Consider the following 21,144-nt stretch of genomic DNA (forward strand, 5'->3'; position numbering starts at 1 on the left):
CCATGAAATCAATTTTACTCACATAAATCTCCATTACATCCTCATGTTCCCATTGCATTCCAAGCAGTTTGCTGACAAAGGACGAACCAGGAACCACTAAAAACCGAGCAATCTGCACACTCAGGGCCAACGGTGAGCACCTACCCAGCATATCTCTTGCTAGCTTGGTGCTATTTCAGCTGACAGAGATTGCACTTTTACATCAGCTGCTGCATTTCTTCTGCTTACAATGAGAAAAGTGTAGAGTTTGAACATATAAATCATAACCTAGCAAGTAACTCCTGCTGGGTTCAACTAGCTGACGCACTCCACACAGCACTGAACTGTGGAGGTCGGACAGAAGTGGTAACTTAATGTCAGTGTAAAATGTGTTCAGTTCCACTCTGCTACTGCACACACTGCATCACATAAATCAGCTGCCAGATTAGTCTATAAAGGTAGAGTTAAACAGGAGTCATGTCTACTAATTAGCAGTAGGACACACACACACACACACACACACACACACACACACACAAAACATGGAAACTGTTAACTGAATGTTGTGTGTCAATATGCACTCTTCTGCACTGATCTGTAGTAAAGTCTCATTTCCCTCATAGGCCAAGAAGCATAACATGCTGTCGAGATTAATCTGTCTTCCCAGTTTCATTGACATCAGGTCAACACTGTGGCATGTCTTGCATGTGACATGTAGACAAACACACAAACAGAGGTGCCATTTGTGTAATTATGTGCTGTACAGCTATAATTTTCCAGGATGTTTCTGCATCAGCTCAGAAACATTCTGTCTGACTCTTGGACATTTTATTGTGTGAAGAAATTGCACGCCACAGACAGCCGACTGCCCTCCAGTCTCACCAGTGCTGTTGGTTAGTTTGTTTCCCAGTAAGCTCCATCCCGGAGGCAGCGCGAGGTGGTGTAGGGCCAGCGCCAGGCTCTCATCCAGACGTTCACACTCCTGCAGGGGAATCTGACACTCATCCAGCAGCAGCGCCCCGTCGAGGCCGTCAGCTCGGCCCGCCGTGCTCACCTGTGCGGAGGGTGATTACAAAGACGAGTCAAGTTTTACACAGGTGGAGCTGCAGTCTATTGGAAGCACTCACTTAAAGACGTTCAGCCTAAGAGTATTAACAACATGCCTAAAATGTAAGATGCAAATGCAGGAAGACACATCCACATGCATCCATCAGCACTAAGCTCGATTTGGGGCTGACAAAAACAAATCGTATTCAGATTAAAAAAAAGGGAAGTTTGAGTGCCTAAGACAGCTACATTATCTTGTTCTCCTCCTTGGCAAAGCAAAATTTATATTAAACGTCTATGTGATGATAAATTGTGCTGAAAAGAATTCATTAATTGAATACCGAGGACTGTGAGACATCAAGCCTTGTCAAGGGAAGAAACAATAACATGGCAATCTTTTGTCTTACTGTCACGTTGCCCACATTGCTGTATCACTTGTCACCAATGGTAACCACTTCTCTCCTGTTCTGTGACAAGCCTCAGTCTGTGTGGTTATTTCATTGCTCACTTGGAAAAGACTGGTCTTGTTACTCACCAGGAACTGGGCCATGTCAAAAGCCAAATCTTGGACAAAGCTGAATCGATGCTCGGCCAATGGAGCCACGTGACCCAGACAGGGCTTTGGGTCCTCGGGGGCCTTGGGGACACCTCGGCTGCCTGAACACAAGGTGACCAACACCACCTCGCAACAGTCATGAGCTACAAGACAACAGAAGGAGAGACACAGAAGATAATGGTGAGAGGACAGAAGAAAGGAGAGGGCAGAGAATAACTGTAAAACACTGCAGATTTAAAACTGGTTTCACAATACAAACACAAATGAGCTCATATTTTACATTATGAATCTGTCAATGTAAATGACTGAATCCCATATATGTTTTAATTTGCCTTTTATAAGGTTGGATGTGTTTTGGGTGTCAATTTGTGATGTAACTGTGTTGAGTCTATGAGCATTAACTGCTGTTAGCTACATGCAGCTACCAAAGAGTCATAGCAACAACACAGTGGGTCATAGAAAGTATAACAAGAAGAATGGAAAAAACAACAGTAAATAAAACAACTGCAATATTAATCACAATCAAAATGTTGTGACCTTTAAGTCATTAGAAAGCATAGGAGTGGGCGAGCAAAGTAGACACTGTTGGCATGTTGGCAGGGCGGAATGGATCGATGATGTAATGATCAATTAATTAACAGCTAATAAGTAAGACAGCAGAACAGTGAGACTTTTGCGGATGTTCTTTGATGAAAGTTATTTTGAAAAGTGGATGCAGTCACATATATCAAGGGCCATTTCAAAGCATTTACCATAAAGGTCAGAATAGGTGTGCACTCCAACTGTAGCAGCAGTTAACTTGACTACAGAGATGCGAGTGATGGCTGGCTTGACCACAGTCTTTTACTTGGTCAGCTCCTCTGCTTCTTGGGTGGTCCAGAGACAGCATCTCATGTTTCTGTTTTTCACTGGTCATCAGTTTGCTAGTGTTCATTTCTTTCTAACAACTTAAATAAAATGCATCTTGCCTCAGCTTTGAATGCTATAACTGAAGTGAATAATGTGCAAACTTTGAAAGATAAACATCAATAAAAAAGATAAACAACATTTCCACAAGAAATAACACCTCAACATTCAAAAACGTAAAGTTTACTAGTTCAGTGGTGTTCATTATGTCTTTAGTTAGACAATGTCTTTAGTCTGACAATGACTTTAGTTGTTCTTTTATCTCAGACATGTTAGGATGTTACATACCTTGACATGTTTCGGCGGAAACTTCTGCCTTCCTCAGAAGTGTCACATGGTGGTGGTTGTGCTGATCTGAAGCTGATAAAGACGGGTCACAACCACCATCAAGTGACACTTCTGAGGAAGGCAGAAGTTTCCGCCAAAACATGTCAAGGTATGTAACATCCTAACATGTCTGAGATAAAAGAACAACTTATCGTAATATTTACTATACATGATTTCAACAATAAATTTCAAGATAGTTTCTTAATATCTACTTTATATATTGATTTACTGGCCTATAAAGAACCAGTGAATAAAAGTAATAATTTCTCGGTGGTCAGGTGGGGCAGGCAGACCCCTCAATATTATGGTTTAGAAAACACAAGGAAGATGGGGGAGCTCATAGTTCACTCCTAAAAGTGTCATTAATTGGTTCATTTATTTAATTTAATTGTATGGTTAAGTTGTAAGGGTGGGTGGGTGGGGGGGGGTCAATACAGCGCAGTATTGCAATATTTTGCGTGGTGATACTCGGACGCCAAGTATTAATCTTTTATTATATATATTATTTTTGCAAATACACATTTTAATACAACTTTTGGTACTAAAATAAGAAAATTAATTGGGTTTTTTTCTGTCCACTACATGGTGCAGGGTTTTTTCCCCTGGTGACGAAGCAGAGGTCTCAGTCAGCAGCATTTGGCAAGAAGTTCATCAAAACAAAGATGGAGGCACTGGATAAAGAAATCTGAAATCAGCTTTTAAATCAAATGTCTAGGGAAATTTTCTTTGGGGGAACAATTTACGGTTGGAAAAAGGTAATGAATCACAATATATCGCAATATATTGTATCGCAATATCGCAATAATATCGTATTGTGACATAAGTATTGTGAAAATATGGTATTGTGGGTCCTCTGGTGATTCCCACCCCTTTTAAGTTGCTGTTTGTTGTAAGTGCTACTTATATGAAACAGTGTAGAATTATCTTGTGACAATAATATGATAATGTCCCTCCTTACAGGAAAACTTTCTCACTTTGCATTAACCACCTCCCATGAAAAATTAGACTGTAGAAATGTATTTACCACCTATGTGCTGCCAATAATCACGAATGAACCATAAATCTGAAATGTTCTTTACATAAACAGTGTATTTCAGCCAGGTTTATCTGGCAGAGGCGTCATTTGACATGACACAACCTTTAACTGCTTGTCAACAGTTATCAGTTGCAATACAGAGCAGATTTGCAGTGTATTGAGGGGAATGCACAAGACACAATATGTTTTACATATTGAGAGGCAGGTGCCCTCATAAATGAGCTCCTATAGATGGTTTCAATCATATTTAATTAATACCAATACATCTGAATATTACTTTACTTAATGGAAGGTGTGTCAGTTTATCTCACTAATACCTATTCAGCAGTCACAAATCAAACGGGACAACAAATGAACAACATGTTATCACTTAAATGAAAATTTATGCAAATGAGTTTTCAGTTGTCATAACAAAAACAATGAACAAAGAGGACTGCAGTCCACATACAGGGTCAGTGTCAAAACACAGCTAACAGGTAATAAAGGCTCTGATGGATGTGTTGTAAACACATACTGTGCTGACATCTCTGCTTCTAATTTACAGGGCACATGACCTTCTGCATTAATTTATTTCCACTTCAAATACCAAGACGAAGACTGTGGATGCAGGACACCTTGTCATCCTACTCACATCAGCATGAGCTGACCATTAAAAACACCGCCTGCTTGTCACTACAAACATAGCTGGTTTGTTGTTGTCAGTCACTTGGCAGCTCTGCTTGAATATTAAGGTTACAATGCCTTGCTCAAGGGCACCTCCATCTAAGCCAAAGTAGTGATTCAGTGTATTTGTAGCCATTTTCCCAGGCCGCTTGGGAATTCTATCCCGCGACCTTCTGCTTGGTCACAGGACGGGTCCTTTGGAGCTCTGTGTGTACTGATGGAGGGAGCAATGAAGCACAACTAATCTGTTAGTAGAGAGTAACACCTCCCACCCGCCTCAGATGGCTGTAATTCAGCCGAGCTCTTAACAAGATAACGCTGTTTAACATGTTACGCCTGCTTTTTGGAACGCAGACACTTGAGGACAACAATATCAATAATATCTTTTACATTTATCCCTTCAGCTCAAACTTAACGTCTTTCCCAAGATCCATGTTTATTACAACACCACACATATTCTGTATTTTCAACACCCATTTTCTGTGTAGGGTGACCTTTGACTCTTGATTTCCACACTGCCTGTTGTTGCTCATTCACCTCACGGGAAGTGTCTTTGACTTCAGCACTGGCTAAATATGTTCAATTCTGCAACAAGAATAAGTGGGATGTGCTCCAGGAGTAGTGATGAATGAGCAGGGCTCTAGAAAAAGTCAAATGAGGTGATTTCTCTCTCTCCAACACACAACATTAGTTTAAAATGAGGGCAGTGGTGGTGGATGATTAATCATTTATTACTTCGACTTTTTTCACCGGCTATAATAACTCCTGACTGCCCTCTGCTTTCTATGTGATGTGGGGGAAGAATAATACCATCCCCTTCTTAAATACAAGTTTGGTTTTGAAACAGTCTGCAACATTTTGCATGCTTTAGCACACCCTAAAGGACAGTTGACTCCCAAAATCGAAAATACATAGTTTTCCTCTTGCATATAGTTCTATTCATCAGTCTAGATTGTTTTGAAGTGAGTGTTGGAGATATTGGCCGTAGAAGATGTGATGTCTGCATTCTCTTAAATATAATGGGACTAGATAGAACTCGGCCTGAGGTGCTCAAAGGACCAAAAACTATAAAAAATTATAGTTATAAAGGAGTTCTGACTTTTCGTGATTTATTTTATTCTTTTAGATGACTTTGAATGCCACAACGCTACTTTCACAGAACCCTCACGTCAGTTTGCCTTTGTTTACCAACAACTATTCAGGGTAATTCAAAGGGTATCTGAAACAAGGTCTGTGCTATCAGTTAACACAGGCAGACATGACAGCAGAATTAAAAATAGATTCAACATGTATCAGATGCTGTGGGTGGAGCCGCCTTGTCAACGGCTCATTAGAGGTAGGAAAGGAAGCTGCAAGGCGTTGTGGGTGGAGTGGTTTACCGGGACACAGCGCCTGCAAGGTGTCATGACTGCTCCTTAGGGTGCTGGTCAGGTGCCTCTGTGTGCTGCCAACAAACAGCAGGAAGTAGTCCACACCCTCCTCATCCGCAGCCAGCTCGTCATCAGTGAGCTGCACCGTGATAACACACCGCCCCTGCAGAGAGGGAGAGAGAGAGAGACAGGAAGAAGAGGGAGGAAGAAAGAAAAGAAAAGAAAGAGCACCAAGAAAGTTAGATCGACAAAAGTACAGGAAACAAAAACACATATTTAGAAAGAGTATGTATGTATGTTTGTATTAACTGCATCATAAAAAAGTGGAGAAAATTACTGTACTAAGTACTTTTTGACTAGGTAAGCTGATCCTTAGTTGAACCTCTATGTTAAAAAAAAATCAAGTTTACTGTCAAGTCTTAATTAAGAATCATTTCCTGTTCACACTTGCTGCTGCAGTGCATCTTGGCTGATCCAAAATCAAACAAACAAACAGCTCTAAATAAATGCACTGAATTACAATTATCATGCAACATTTGGAACTGCTTACATAAAACAGTGTGCACAAAAATGCTAAAGAACACAAATGCATCCCTTACATAATTTTATACAGCCTAGACAGTGTGTGCAGAGGACAACGGGCCCCAAACAACTGCGACTCCTAAGCCAAAAGGCCAAAAAGTTCTTCTCTAACTCCTCTTCTCTTGCTGAGTGAAAATGTGCATATCAGTCTCCCATAGATAAAATCAAAAGCAATCAGGAGATTAAAAAATCCAATCACAGTTGGTCACTTTGGTGCATTCAAGACAAACACTGATGCCAGATGTGAACTATAATCCTTCACCACTGGATCTAGTTACAGATTGGATATCTGGATGCAAATCTTAACAGGGCCATGGTGTAAGACTCTGTGTGGAGGCTGCCAGTTTTCTCTGCACCACACTTGTTTACCACAATTACACAAACGGCTCAAAGATAATATGGTAATGATTTATTGATTTTAAAATGCTACTCATCGCATCATTAGCAAACAAACAGGGAGGCAGCAGACAGTGCTGAAACACGGAGGAGCAGCTTGACTTTCTGCCGAGCACCGTCAGGTTCAGACCGCAGAGGAGGAGGACGATGAAACTATTTTACCAAAGCAGGAGGCAGCATGATTAACAGCTTCTGTATAAGTGCTTTTTCTCAACGAAATCCAGCTTTTTAACACTTGTGCATCCATGGAACATTAATCAAGGTCTACCCTTTTCTCCAGAGCCCTACTTCACCCTGGGAGCTTCTCTTCTTCTCTGCAAAGGAGTGACTATGCATTTATAGAGACTGGACAGCTGTGGATGTTTTTTTTGTCTTTGCAACACCAAAAACACAAGAGAAAAAGTGCAACCATAGTAACCAAGCCTCACTTCCTACGCTTAGGAACACATCATAAATAACTACTTAATTTGTGACATTACATGTTGCATTTAGAAAAACTCAGTTCACAAAAGAACAAGCACTGTGGTATTTCCCCACTGTGAGGAGGCCGGTTCTGAAAGCTTCCAGAGTGTGGGCAACGGCAGCAGCTGTGTCCTGCTCTTATTGGATTTGGGGAACTTTATACTCCTGCAGTCCCAGCTGACATTACCCGAAATAGTGCTGTGTTTATCATACACATTGCTTAGTCCTCATCCAAACATTGAAAGTGAAATATACAATTATACTGATAATCTGAACAAGCAAAGCAGCCAAGGATATGATAAAATAAACTAACAGTCTGCTCTTATAATTTTCAATAGCATTAGAATTTCTAAATGTATGCACAACAACAAGATGCTCTGTGGAAAGTGCTTGTCGCAAAACACTAATTTGCAACACCTGTCCACTAAGGTAGGGCGATATGGAGAAAATCAAATATCATGATATTTTTGAGCAAATATCTTGTTATTGATATTGAGAAGACATTGTGGGGTTGACAATTGGTGCTTTCACAAAATTAGATTTTTGATCAATAATAACCAGTAATGTTGATTTAACGACTAAGTGGGTAAAGGCAAATATGAAGTTCATTTCATTTTTATATTTGTTCCGCTCATGTTAATGCACAACAATCAGATTCACAATCAAAACAACAACGCTAATACACATTACAATTTAGAAAATTACATCACTCAACTGTAATGCCGCCTTTAAAACTAGGAACAGAAAACACTTACGATATTACAATATCAAAAACCTAAGAAGATGTCTAGTCTGATGAGGATGCTAACTGATTTTGCCTGGGGCGTGCAACTTCAGCCTGTCTTTTAGCACGATGTCATGTGTGCAGACATCAAATGCACATTTACAACCCCCTCCAGAGAATTCTCGTTCTGAAAAGAGTCAGCTGAAACATTAAAAAGTCAGTCGTTGGCTTAGTGGATAGAGCAGGTGCCCCATGTACAAGGCTGTTGCTGCAGTGGCCCGGATTCAACTCTAACCTGTGGCCCTTTGCTGCATGTCATTCCCTTTCTCTCCCTCCCCCTTCACACTTACCTGTCAATTAAAGGCATAATTGCCCCAAAAAATATCTTAAAAAAAAAAAAAAAGAAAGAAAAAAAAAAGTCAGCAACAGTTGTCTTATCAGCGATAATTGCTAGCAAGAACCCTGCTTTTTTTTTTATATCAGTGTCTGAAATCAAGGACACTTTTTTTCAAAATTTTGTAAGAATTCTGAATGGTAACTTTGCCAGTGTTATTGTAAACTGGATTTGTGTTGTGCATTTGACTTTTTGGTCTGGGCTTACTAACGAGTGAATTATTTGTGATTTTAGGAACAAAATTCAACCTAAAATCACTGCATGCATACATCTTTTATTGACTACACAATGCTTACTATTTCATATCATGTGTCTTGCTAATTTGCAAATAATTTCAGTGTGAAAATACAGTTATGCAGTTACAAAATACAAAGTCTATTGTGCAATGTGCTTTTTTTTTCTAAAGTCACAATTGGCTATGTTGTGGCTGGATTGTTGTGGGCAATGATGTGGTGTCATCCGGGGACAGACTGAGGAGGAGGAGAAGCAACAACAAAATGGGGATATTGTTCAAAATTAGCTGTCTTCCACTGGGGGACTGCAGCTTGTTGACACCGAGGAGGGATAATGGGACATTTCATCCCACTTAATCTGACCAGTGTTGCAATCTTTTCAGCAGCTCGGTCCAACACGAACAGCCTGACGTCGTGGTCGGTGATGGCCGGTGTCAAGGAGAGCTTAACAGTAAGGGTTAAAGGTGCATCCTCCTTCTCTTACACAGCGGTAGCCTCAGGGCCTTGTTCTATACAGGGGGGATCAGCAGGTTGACAGCAGCGAGGTTAACCAGCAGCCGTGGGATTGGCAAGTCTCTGTTTGGCAAGCCCCTGCTGCTGCTGAGCAATGTGAGGGGGAAAAATGTGTTCAAAGGCGACCACATAGCCCAGAGGCCACAGGAAGAGAGACTGCCTGCAGTAACCTTCAGAGAGCTGGGACTAAATACACCGACTTGCAGCATGAAGGATGCAGGCTTTGCTATGCACAGGGAGTCTCAGCTTTAACAAGCAGAGCAGGGGCACTGGCATAAATGAGTTGTAGATGGGTGGAAGCCAGCAGGCATGACATTCTCTCCATTAAAAACTCATCTCTTATCCGCAGCCCAGATTGGAAATTAGGACTTGGTGATACTGAACGGATTGGTACCTCAGTGGATTTGGGACTTTGCGCTCCATGTGTAAATGAAAACGTTTTAGTGTGAAATAAGTTGCACATTCTCACTATCAACAAAAGAAAAGCAAAATGAGAGGTTATTTTCTTCTGCTACTGAAGGCTGGTGGCAAATCACCTTAATCACAAAATCAACTTGCTGCATTTGGCACCTAAGCTACTCAAATTATTCTGACAGCACGAAAGCAGTATCTAATTTTATGAAACATTAATATCCATCCATAAATAACATCATAAGCTACTGATTTTTTAAAAAAAAAAAAAAACTGCACTGAAAACAGATTAACTCAAGTCCTAAAATCGTGCCTGCATAATACATTTTTACTATCCTGGTTTTTTTTTTTTACCTCCTCAGTTATGATTGCTGTGTGGAATCAATCTGTGATCTATGAATTCAGACTTATTTGAATAAAAAGAGTGAGAGCAGAATGGGATATCGACTGAATAGGATCATTGTCAGTCCTTTAAGAGGCAAATGTGTTGGCAGGGGGTGGAGGAGGAGAAACAGAGATGTGAAACATCTGCTGGAGACTGCAGGAAACACAGCTGCACACAGCGGCCTTTGTAAAACATGCAAACAAGCACACACACACGCACACACACACAAATGGAAACTAAAGCTACTGACATTAAGTCTAATAATAATGATAACCAAAATGCAAAACAGAGAAAGTTCTCTCTCGCGACGGGCTTAATTCAGAAAAACAAATCAGCGGTTTTGAAGTCGTGTGACGTGCACAAATGGATATCTTTCAGTCACACCGTATGACTGTGCTCTCTGCTGGTAATAAGTACTTAACAAAGTGACCTGCTGGGGTATTGACCTGCTAATCATGGCACTTCAGTGGGGAACAGGCAACTATTAAGCAACATCAAAAGAACAGCTGGAGGCTATGAACCCAGCCCCCTCTTTTTAAATATGCATGTGTGAGCGAGTGCAGCCTTTTCCCTCACATCCTGCAACTGTACCGGGTTCAAGTCTCCAGGTGAGGCAGAGTGATTTTAGGCCCTCACACTTACTGTTATGAATTCTAACCACAGCTGCTTTTAATGATGAATTTAGAAAACTTATTATGCAGTTTAAATTAATGTTTATCCCCCTGGCTGGATTTCTTACTATAGGTGGCACAATGTGGAAGTTTGCTCCACTTCAGCACCCAAACTAATTGTGAAGACATCCCATGGCACCTTCGAGATTGTCTCTCATCATTAATTACTGTAAATGCAATAAACCTACCTTTCTAGCTTTTACTATCCTGTAGCATGGAAGCTGCTATAATAAAAAAAATATATTATGAACAACTTGTCTAATTTGATGATCCGTAAAGAGCTGTTGTGATAGAAAGTTAAAGGTTTATGGCTACACTTGCATGACAGTGTGATTCATTCCTGCTGGTAATCACAAAGCAGAATACTGCAACCCTCTGCGTGGTTTACCCAGAAACTCTGCTGCTTTTGTTCCCACCGGACAATTTAGAAGACAATTTATGGAAATGGCTCGTCTGGAACTTTCGGGAGACAGACACACATTAAATCAGCTCCTGTTCACACATGACAAAATTTGCCAGAACATTTAGTAATCAAACTGTGCACAACTTCCAACTTAAAAAAAAGGCTGCTGACATTTGGAGCATCCTTCATCCCTGCAGCAGTGCAGCTGCAGACCATCACATAGCAGAGAGGTCACAGAGGTCATCGCCACAACTGCTTCTGTGCCCACAGTCATGCGTCTTGTGTTAGAGCCTGAACCCCTACCTGTTCATCTAATTGTACGCCACTCTGGGAAACATTGTCTGCTAAATGCCAAGAATGTAAATGGCATGTTTACTCACAGTCAGAGCTGCAAAATCAGTCTCTGTTATTGAAAGAAAAATCAACAAGTCTTCTACCCAACAAATCACATAACCCTTTCTACTCGCTCGAATGGGTTGTTTGCAGTCGCATGACTCTGATGACGGAGGGCACAGGTGAAAAATCCATATACTGTGTGGACTGAATATAGAGAGTGACTACATAAAAGGGTTGGATGAGCCTGCAGGGAGTGGGTATTGTCAGAAAAATTGAAACTCATGTTGGGTGTGATCCATATACAATAGGCCCGTTTCCACCGCAGGAACTTCGGGGTAATTTTACGGGGCCGGGGCCGTTGGTGCGTGTCTCCACCGCAGGAACCACCCCCGAAGGACAGAGTTCCGGAACTTTTACAGGGGCTAAACAAGTCCCTGCCTCGGGGAAGGTACTCAGAACGGCCCCGAAAGACTCCTGGCTGGGGCTTGGGGGTTACTTGGTGCTGATTGGATATACTCAAGGAGGGATGTGACGACAACAGAAAGCAACAAAATAGCCGGCATTTTTAAAACTCAGCAGACGAGGGTTAGCTCATTCATATAGCTTCCGCTGCCATCTAAAAAAAACACACTAAATGGCGGATATCTTAGTTACAACATGATTGAGCTAGCAAAGCAGTTTTGTGTTGCTATGTGTGGTATTTATTCAGTTTTGGGAAATCACGATGTCTACAAAGCATCAGCTGACAGGGACAGCTAACAGCAGCAGCAAAGCTAACATCAGGACGTCATCTGCCTCCCGTTGTCGGATACGACATGGAACTACTCCATTTAGCTCAATCATGTTGTAACTAAGACATCCGCTGGAAAAAATATTTTTTTCACGGGCCACTTAGTGAGTTATTACAAACACTGCTATCGCCTAACAGCGTCCCTACGTCCCCCGGCCAAAATGGTTGCGCAATGATTACGTCACATCCAGAGCCCGTAACTTTACAGGAACCTTCCTCGTACTCCACTCTCTCAGTGGAGACACGGCGGTTGAGAGGGCCAAGCGAGAGGACGTTCATGTAGTAGTTCCTGCCCCCCAAATAGTACCAGGAACTTCTTCAGTGGAAAATGGTGTTGATATGACCGTTGTTAGAAACCAGCTCATCCTCCAGACCTCCTAACGTTACTTATGTTACAGGGCGAGCCAATGAAAGCGTACAGGAGTCTAATGGACTATAACTGTTTTGTCTGCAGTTGTGTCCAGGCTGTCAGGGGGTGTCAAAGGGTACCGATGATCCCAGCCCAAGGCCAAAGGGGGTCCATGAAAAGTCCTATGGTTGACCCATAAAGCTATATGTATAAATGATAAATACATGTAATTTTATAATTAAAACACATTTCAGCATGCCATCTGGTACTAAGTGGGTTTGACTGGAAAAGTAAGAAATCTTGGTGTCATGTTCAACATGTCACTAAGCTTGTCCAATGATGCTTTTATCACCTCAGCATTATTGCTAAAATAAGATCTATTTTAACTTTTACAGATTCAGAAACTGTTATTCATGCTCTTATGTCTTCACGTCTTGATTATTGCAACAGCCTTTATTACTGTCTCAGTCAAAAAACCTCACAATCTTATTAATTACTTTTAAGGTTCTTCATGGCCTGGCTCCTGATTACATTTCAGACTTGTTAGTCCCGTATGAACCTTCACGTAGTTTGAGATCCTCGGGCAGAGGCCTTCTGCTTGCCCCAGAGTGCAGACTGGAGACCAAAGGGGACAGAGCTTTAACCACCAGGGCCCCGAGGCTATGGAATGACCTGCCCGAGGATATAAGGCTGTCTGAGTCACATGCTTCGCTTAAGTCTCTCCTAAAATCATATTTCTGTCGGGAAGCATATCCTGACTTTATCTGAGCTGTTTACTTTATTGCTCTCTTATTGATTTTATTTCCCATTTATTATCTTGATTTTAGCTTTGGCCTTCTTTATTTTATCTTTAACTAGATAACACTTTATGACATGTTATTTGTTTTATCCATCTTGTGTTGTAATTTTGCTTTGTTATTGTACAGCACTTTGTAACTGTGTTTTGAAATGTGCTATTGAATAAAGTTTATTATGATTATATAAGAGTTGATAGCCTGATACTCTTTAAACTATTTCAGTTCTGCACACAATTTGACCAGTATTTAATTAAAGTAGCCCTCAAGATTTAATGAATGGGCCTAAATGATCTGATTTTATGATTTAATACCTTGCAGTAATTTCCTCAGTCAATGTTTGATTTTACTTTTCTCTAATTATTCATTGGGTGGCTTTTTTTTAAGCCCAGAACACATATGTGATTACCTCTGCTTTTCAAAATAAGAAAGCAAGGTCTTAACAGTAGATACAAGTCCAAGTAGATACAAAATACATATGGAAATATGATTAATTGGGGTATACATCGCAGGACGTACCCACTTTTGAAAGTGTTGTCCCCCTGCCTGTAATTACAGCTGACCTGGTTGTGTCCGCGACACCTATCTTGTATTTGGCCGGGTAAGTAAACCTGTTTTAGTGTAAATGTCTTTTATATTTCAACTCTGTACATGGATGCACTGTTGTCAGGCTAAATGTTACTAGGTAACAATAGCTGACTTAGTCAACCATTCCCAAAGGTCTGGTGTAACGCCTTTACAAAAGTCATGGCTTAAAATACAAAGAAGTTCACACAGTTCATCCAACTCGAGGTATGTTTAGTACAACGCTTCATTGTTTAAGTTTTAAATTAGTTGGCTCTGCTCCTCCAGACTGAAGACGGAGGTTTTTGATCCACATCTGCCACTGTTTCTCAGTGACTTTTTTTTTTTTTTTTACTCCTCCCCTTTACGTGCGACTATTTTCAGGATTTAAAGTGGCTTTTGTTTTCTCCCAGTGTGACCTATTGGAACTGCTGTAAACAGCATAAATCACAGGCATTTGTGCAGTGTTGGTAGTCTTTCCCTCCAGTTGCCTGCCCTCCATCTGGACAGCAGACCAATGTCTGACGTCATTATGCAAAGAAGCTACTCTCTCCAAAACAATTTCTGTGCTCATCACTTCCTTATTAAAAATCATTCTTTGGCAACAGCACCAAAGGTCTTGACCTCTTTGCTACTGGTCGTTTCTACAGTTGGTGATCTTGGTTTTTAGACTTACAAACTGTGGCTGCTATTATCAGTCACTTTGGATGGCAGAGTCCCCTAAATGTTATATTTTTTAAGAGGTACAATTACAGGCCGACTACTTAACCCCTATGAGCTATCTAGCTGAGAACTGCTGTGATAAGTGTCTAAAATCTGATGTCTAATGAGGCCTGACTGCCCGCCTGGTTCCACTGAAGAGTCTGACTGTAAATCACAGATAAGGTTGTCTGAGTGGTTAATGTGTGAACCTCTCTAGCCTTCAGACACACACACACACACACACACACACACACACAAACACACGTCTCTGACTTATCTCATTTCCTGTGTGCCTTCCTCACCTGCTAGTGATAGGGAACCAGTGGAAACCACTCAGACACTCACTCAGAAATGTCCCACACTCACACACATACACACACACACCAAAAGAATGCAGGTGCCGTGATGGCACAATGAAGACATTTTAGGATCATTTTAAAACTACTAAATGGTCATTATAAGAAAAAGGACAACTGGAAATTGCCTGAGGCCAGGATGTATTTCTGGGGAAAAATGACTTGTTCTGTCAAACTGAAACCCGAAAATGTCTCTCACTTACACACACAGACACACACACACCTCAATACGCACCTCACAATACCAGAAATTTAGTTGCTAACAATAGCAAAGAATTTCCATTTTTCTCGATACCCAATTCGATATCACGTAAAAAACAAAGCACAACAATAAACCCCATCTACAGAAGCATACACTTAAAAACATTTAAATTAAAATAAATTGAAATCTTATAATGCTGATCTGCCTGAAATGCAAAGTCCTAGCCTCTGCTGGTTCATGAAATTTTGTGAGCGAGGAAACATTAACATGTAGCCTACAGTATATTAACATATTTCTCCTCCATCATTGTTGTGGCTTAGCACTTGTACATGTACATGTAGGTTGGTCTTTGTGGTAGGCCATTTGTCCTGCCCCTCCTCTACTGTGACTGGATGGTTGGGTAAAAAGTAACAGTGACAAGCGCAGCATTTTACCTTGACATTTTTCAGCTCTTGGCAACCAGAAAAAAATGCCAAATGTGCAATGCTCAGTGCAGAATAAATGCTCAGCACTCTGTCACGCTGCTGCTATTTGTAGCAGAGTGTAAATATGCGGAGCTCCCATTGCAAACAATTAACAAAATATGTTGGCCTCGAGAAAAACACTTTACTTTTGGATGAGTTGAGGCGGAGCTGTCGCTGCAGCTGGACCTGTCACTGTCTTCTACATGTTATTGTTTTCTTTGATGGTAGACATCCTTCTTCTTTCAGCATTTAACGACAGACTAGAACACTTGTAGGCATAAATGTTGCCCTGCCAGGCCCAGAAGAATTGCATCTCTGGTACCTGTGGCACCTAAGGTACTGAAGAAAAACGAGTACCATTATGCTTTCAGAATATTGGCATCGACTTTTTACCAAAGTATCTGTTCCCACGACATCCCTACAACTCGTGTAAGAGAAGACAGACTCTATAATCCCCAAGGAGAAATTAAATGTTTTCACATCACATTGTCACATACACACATACTCTAAATACCATAGGCTAAATACACACACATCATGCACAACAGGACCTATACATGCATTTAATGGAGGGATGCCAGAGTAAGGGGGCTGCCCGTGGATGGGTGCCCTGAGCAGTTGGGGGTACGGTGCCTTCCTCAGGGGCACCTCAGCAGTGCACCTCTCCAGCTACCACTCCACACTCCATATTTGGTTTGGTCAGGGACTTGAACCAGTTCCCAACCAAAGTCCCTATGGACTCAGCCACTGCCACCCCAGTGTATCAAAGAATGCAGGCGCCTTGATGGTAAACTGAAGACATTTCAGGATAATGTTAACAGTTCCAGTAAGTCTAAACAAGACAAATTCAGAATACCATAAAATAGGCTGACAAAGCCAGCCTGTTTGTAATCAATCAGTAATTCAGACTTATGAAAGAGCCATAAATGGTATAAGAAAAAGGACAACATGAAATTGCTGGAGGCCATGATGCTGTATTCTTGGGAAAAATGGTTTGTTCTAACCAACTGAAGGGGGCAATCAGGCATCTTGGGGCATTATTGACAAGTTAGAGTAAGAGGGATCATGAGATTGACCACTTCTTACGGGCACCGGGTACAGAAAGCTGCACAGTATAATAACTTTATACTGTGACGATAAGATTGTTATGTGTTTTAATGTATTTTATATTGTAATTGCATATTTTATGTGTACTGTATTGATTTTTTTTATTATTTTTTAGGAACTATGCTGACAAACATCTGGCAGGGGGACTACCAATGTAAATCAGCCCTTGGCTACAATTGGGTGCATCTACATTTTCTTCTTTTTTTTCTTTAAAAGGAATGCTCATTGATGTACACAGTCCCTTCTTAAACAAATAAATTATTTGAAAATTTGAACCTGCAATAAAAATCAGGAATATGAGCCACAAAGCAAAGCTTTCAGTTTATAAGATGACCCTCACGTGTAGTGACAAGCTTTGGGTAGAGACAAAGAATAAGATGGGAGATTTGAAGCTGCCGAGATAGCATCTGCAGGGTTATTGCTACATTCTGGATGGCACGGTGGGTAGGTCACCAATCACAGAGGACCTCAGCAACAAGCTGCACCCATACACTACCTGAACCACATTATCTTGCTCAAAGGCTGCACCCTGAATTAGAAGTCATTCTGGAAAAACTTACTCTCCCAGTTGACCAAGGAGAGTTTGGAGATACTCAACACTTGGGGAATGTTGGCAAAGGATGTCAGCGTTAACATGCAACCCAGACCCAGGTAAGTGCTTACAACATGGATGGTTTGATACATGGTAGTTGAGATATTAAAAAGCTTGAGAAACTCATCTACAGAGTCTCTCTTGTTGCTCAGTCATTTAGGAAATAAACTGCCTTGAAACCTTGTTTCTGCACGGTGGAGACCTTTTACTTCTTTATCCGACATCCTATAGTCCAGTAGACCTTGGTTCCTGGACAAAAGCAACTTTGCAGTACAACATGTTCATTTACACACACAGACAGTCTGCACAATTAAACCGTTTCAGCTCACAATTAACAAGAACATCCAGGAATCAAGAGGTCAGATGTCCTCTTCACAGAAGGCACCAAGCTCTTTGCTATAATTACCCGCTCACGTATTGATTTGGACAAATGGCACAAGTCCAGTTAAACTAGGCCTCAATTTGTTCTTTTCAGAACAATTATTTAAGCTCCAAGGCCCTTAACTGTATGATTACCTATTCTTTGATAAAACTGTGAGCACTGCTGTATGCTCCTTTCAACCAATCTGCACCAAGACAAAGCCAGTGTAGCTTTGACAATGTAGATGCTCTTCTTACATTGATGGGGGAGCAAGCAGGGCGTAAAATTAACACCCGCCAAGTGCCAATGGCAGGTAAAAAATGAGTTTGGCGTGTAAAACAAAAACACACACCTGCCAATGGCCGATGGAAAATTTTGAATTGCATGTGGGTTTTTTATGTGCTTCGACCATTTCTGCCAGCTATGTCCAGGGACAGTTTTTGCTATGGGCAATGTGGGTGACCGCCCAAGGCGCAATCTATGTGAGCGCCCTCCAAAAAAAAAAAAAAAAAAAACCAACAAAAAAAGCAAAACTCGCCAGTTTTCTAGACTACCGCTCATTTCCATGTCAAGTTAGTGGAGTGGGCGCCGGGGCGCCCCTATTATCAGGTTGTGGGTTGAACGGGGGTCACAGACAGGAATACGGCGGAGGCTTATAGTGCTCTGCGGCACATAACAGCTTACCAGCGCCAGAGAAGTCCGACTCCAGGCCCAGTAATTTCCTCTTTCGTTGGTGTCATGACTGCCCAGTAGTACCTGGACAACTGAGCCGTGGCAGCACACAGGCATGTGGCGTGTCAGAGGAGAAACGAGCTGTTCACATTTCCACAAACCTCACCACACTTTAGGGACTGTTCTTTACTTGTCAGGAGAGGAGGGTGGCTGGTTGATTTTTATTTTATTTATTTATTTTATTGTGATCCCCCTATGTTAATCACTTATTGATGCTGTTTTTGAAGTATGAATAAGTCAATAAGTAATTTATTCCATTGAAATATCATTGATGTATTATAGAAAAGTTATTTATCTTTTTATAAATGACAAAAGGCGCATCTGCCTCATTTTTGCCGTGGTATCGTGATACTACTACTGCAGCCTTTGCTGCAAGCACACCAAAGAAACACAGAGGACAGGGTTGGATTTTCCTAAAGTTGGATTCTCATACTAAAAACGTAAGGTAATTATTTTTCGTCATATAAGGCACAATTTTTTTATTTGGCTGGTGAAAAATATGTTTGGCCGGTAAATTTTTGGAGGTCACTAGCCAATGGCAGATGAGGTAAAATGTTAATTTTATGCCCTGGGAGCAAGACAATAACAAATTGAAGGTTGGGGGTTTTATCCAAACTGGAACTACCATGTCAAATGTTCCAAGAAATAACTTGAATAGAAAGATAGGAGATGTGTAATGAAGAGCAGTTACATGTTGTCAAGTTGATAGTCTTGTTTTGTGTCATGTATGTCATTTCCTTATTAGTTACCTGGGTCTATTTTTGTAAAATCTGTTCACCAAGTGGTTCCTGTATCATTCCACTGACAACATGTAAAACATGACCACTAAATAAACAACAGAGGACAGTGAGCAGAGTGCAAATGGTTATAAATATTTGCCAGTCAGCAAACATTAAATAGCCAGTTTATTTGCATGCAGTCTGATATTGTGTTCTCCACTATCTTCCCCTGAATATCCACACACTTGTTTTCAGTTATTCCAGTTAATTAGACCTGTCTGACATTGGAGTCAGGCAGAGCTATTCAACGAACTACATGAGGTCATCTAACTCCATATACAGTGCTTATAAGGATGATAATTGTGTCACTTGTTCCGGCACAGTCTGCACACACGTACAGTATGCAGTCCTTGATGAGGTCTAATCAAGCACATTGAAAACACCAGTGGGTGGACAAACAGTGTGTGAATGGTGATACTTACATATAGTGGAGCTTGCTGTGGATTGAGTTTCATGTCCCTGGACACTGTAAAGACAAAAACAAATGAGAGGTTATAGCTTAGCGGTACATTAAAATACTGTATGTTAACAAGATGATGTGTTCAGGCAGTGCAACATGATGTTAACACAATATTAAAGGGACAGTTCACCCCCAATTGAAAAACACATATTTTTGCTTTTTATCAGTAATGGTTGTTTTGGTGTGAGTTTCTGATTGATGGAGATGTCTGCCTTCTCTCAAACATAATGGAACTGGATGGTACTCGGCTTGTGGTGCTCAAAGGGACAAAGAAAAGTTCAACAGCAATGTCTCTCTCCAGAAATCATAACTTAGTTACTCGAGATAATCCACAGACCTCATTGTGAGCAGTTTAATGTAGGAACTATGTTCTTCTACACCCACCAACCGCATCACTGCGTACACGGATGTGTGCAGCTACTCATAGTAGCATTAATGGTGTCCTATTTGGCTGAGCTGTAATGTTAGCTAGCAGTGGCAGGAGGCAGTGTGCATCTACTCATGGACAAGAGACTCGTGCTTGTGAAAGTGGCAGAAAATTAATGGCGTCCTTCTCAGCTGAGCTGTAACGTAAGCTAGCTCGGTGGTGCTACATGAACCAACAGTAGATTCACACTTGCTTCTGCGTGGTGATACGGTTGGCAGTTGTAGTTCAGCAGAAAGAAAATAGTTCCTACATGAAAGTGCTCACAACAAGGTCTGTGGATTATCTTAAGTAACCAGGTCATGACTTATGGGAAGAGACATTGCTCTTGAGTTTTTCAAACATACTTTTTTGGTACTTTGAGCACCACAAGCCAAGTACTATCTAGTTCCATTATACTGCAGAAAAGGATGACATCTGTATGGTCGATATCTCCAACACTTGGCAACTCAGACCATAACAATTTAGATTGATCAAAAGCACTTCAGATAAGAGGAAAAATAAATATATTTGATTCTGGGGGGAACTGTCTCTTGAAAATATTAATAAAGTTGATATGGCTACTGAGCTTGATGCCTATTTAGCAGCAGACAAGGAGTGACAATAGCATTCATTTACAGTCATTTTTCTGGCTTTCTAAAAAATGTAAGTCCAATATTCACTCTTTTAGTAGTGGTTTGAAATGTGGGAAAACATAAAATGAGCCAGAATTGAGTTTTGCTGAAATAAAACCCTGCAAACACTAGACATCAAAGGTTTTCTTCACAAAATGCATGTATATCAGCTCTAGCAGCATCAGAACATTGTTGCTGACAAGGTGACAGTTAAGCTTGACCCTGGCAGTAGTCCCAACACTCTCTGGGAGGTTAATAGTGCATGAGTACAGAACAGACACACACTGAATCACACGCGGGAAAACACACACTCATCATCCAACCAAAACTGCCAAGTCTCTATTTGTGCTTGTTTATTCAAAGACAGCCGCGGCAATGATGACAAACTGTTTGTGCGCTCCTGCCTCCTCCAATCGCCCATTAGTTGTTCCCCAAGCAAACAGCAAAAAGGAGGTTCAGC

General features: G+C 41.0%; 1 protein-coding gene across 4 annotated transcripts in view; it reads right to left on the bottom strand.

Annotated features, from left to right (window-relative positions):
- The window catches only part of LOC125898749 (A-kinase anchor protein 13-like), a 140,914-nt gene that overhangs the window by 100,360 nt on the left and 19,410 nt on the right, over positions 1–21,144 (bottom strand). For all 4 annotated transcript variants that reach the window (XM_049592710.1, XM_049592702.1, XM_049592685.1 and 1 more), the window contains exons 2-5: positions 19,609–19,652; positions 5,894–6,047; positions 1,562–1,725; positions 862–1,033 (exon numbers count right to left, since the gene is read on the bottom strand). In XM_049592710.1, the coding sequence (XP_049448667.1) occupies positions 862–1,033; positions 1,562–1,725; positions 5,894–6,047; positions 19,609–19,641 (523 nt within the window). In that variant the 5' untranslated portion in view covers positions 19,642–19,652. The remainder of the gene's footprint in view (positions 1–861; positions 1,034–1,561; positions 1,726–5,893; positions 6,048–19,608; positions 19,653–21,144) is intronic.

This window comes from Epinephelus fuscoguttatus, linkage group LG2 (assembly GCF_011397635.1).
Source record: "Epinephelus fuscoguttatus linkage group LG2, E.fuscoguttatus.final_Chr_v1".
Lineage (NCBI taxonomy): Eukaryota > Metazoa > Chordata > Actinopteri > Perciformes > Serranidae > Epinephelus > Epinephelus fuscoguttatus.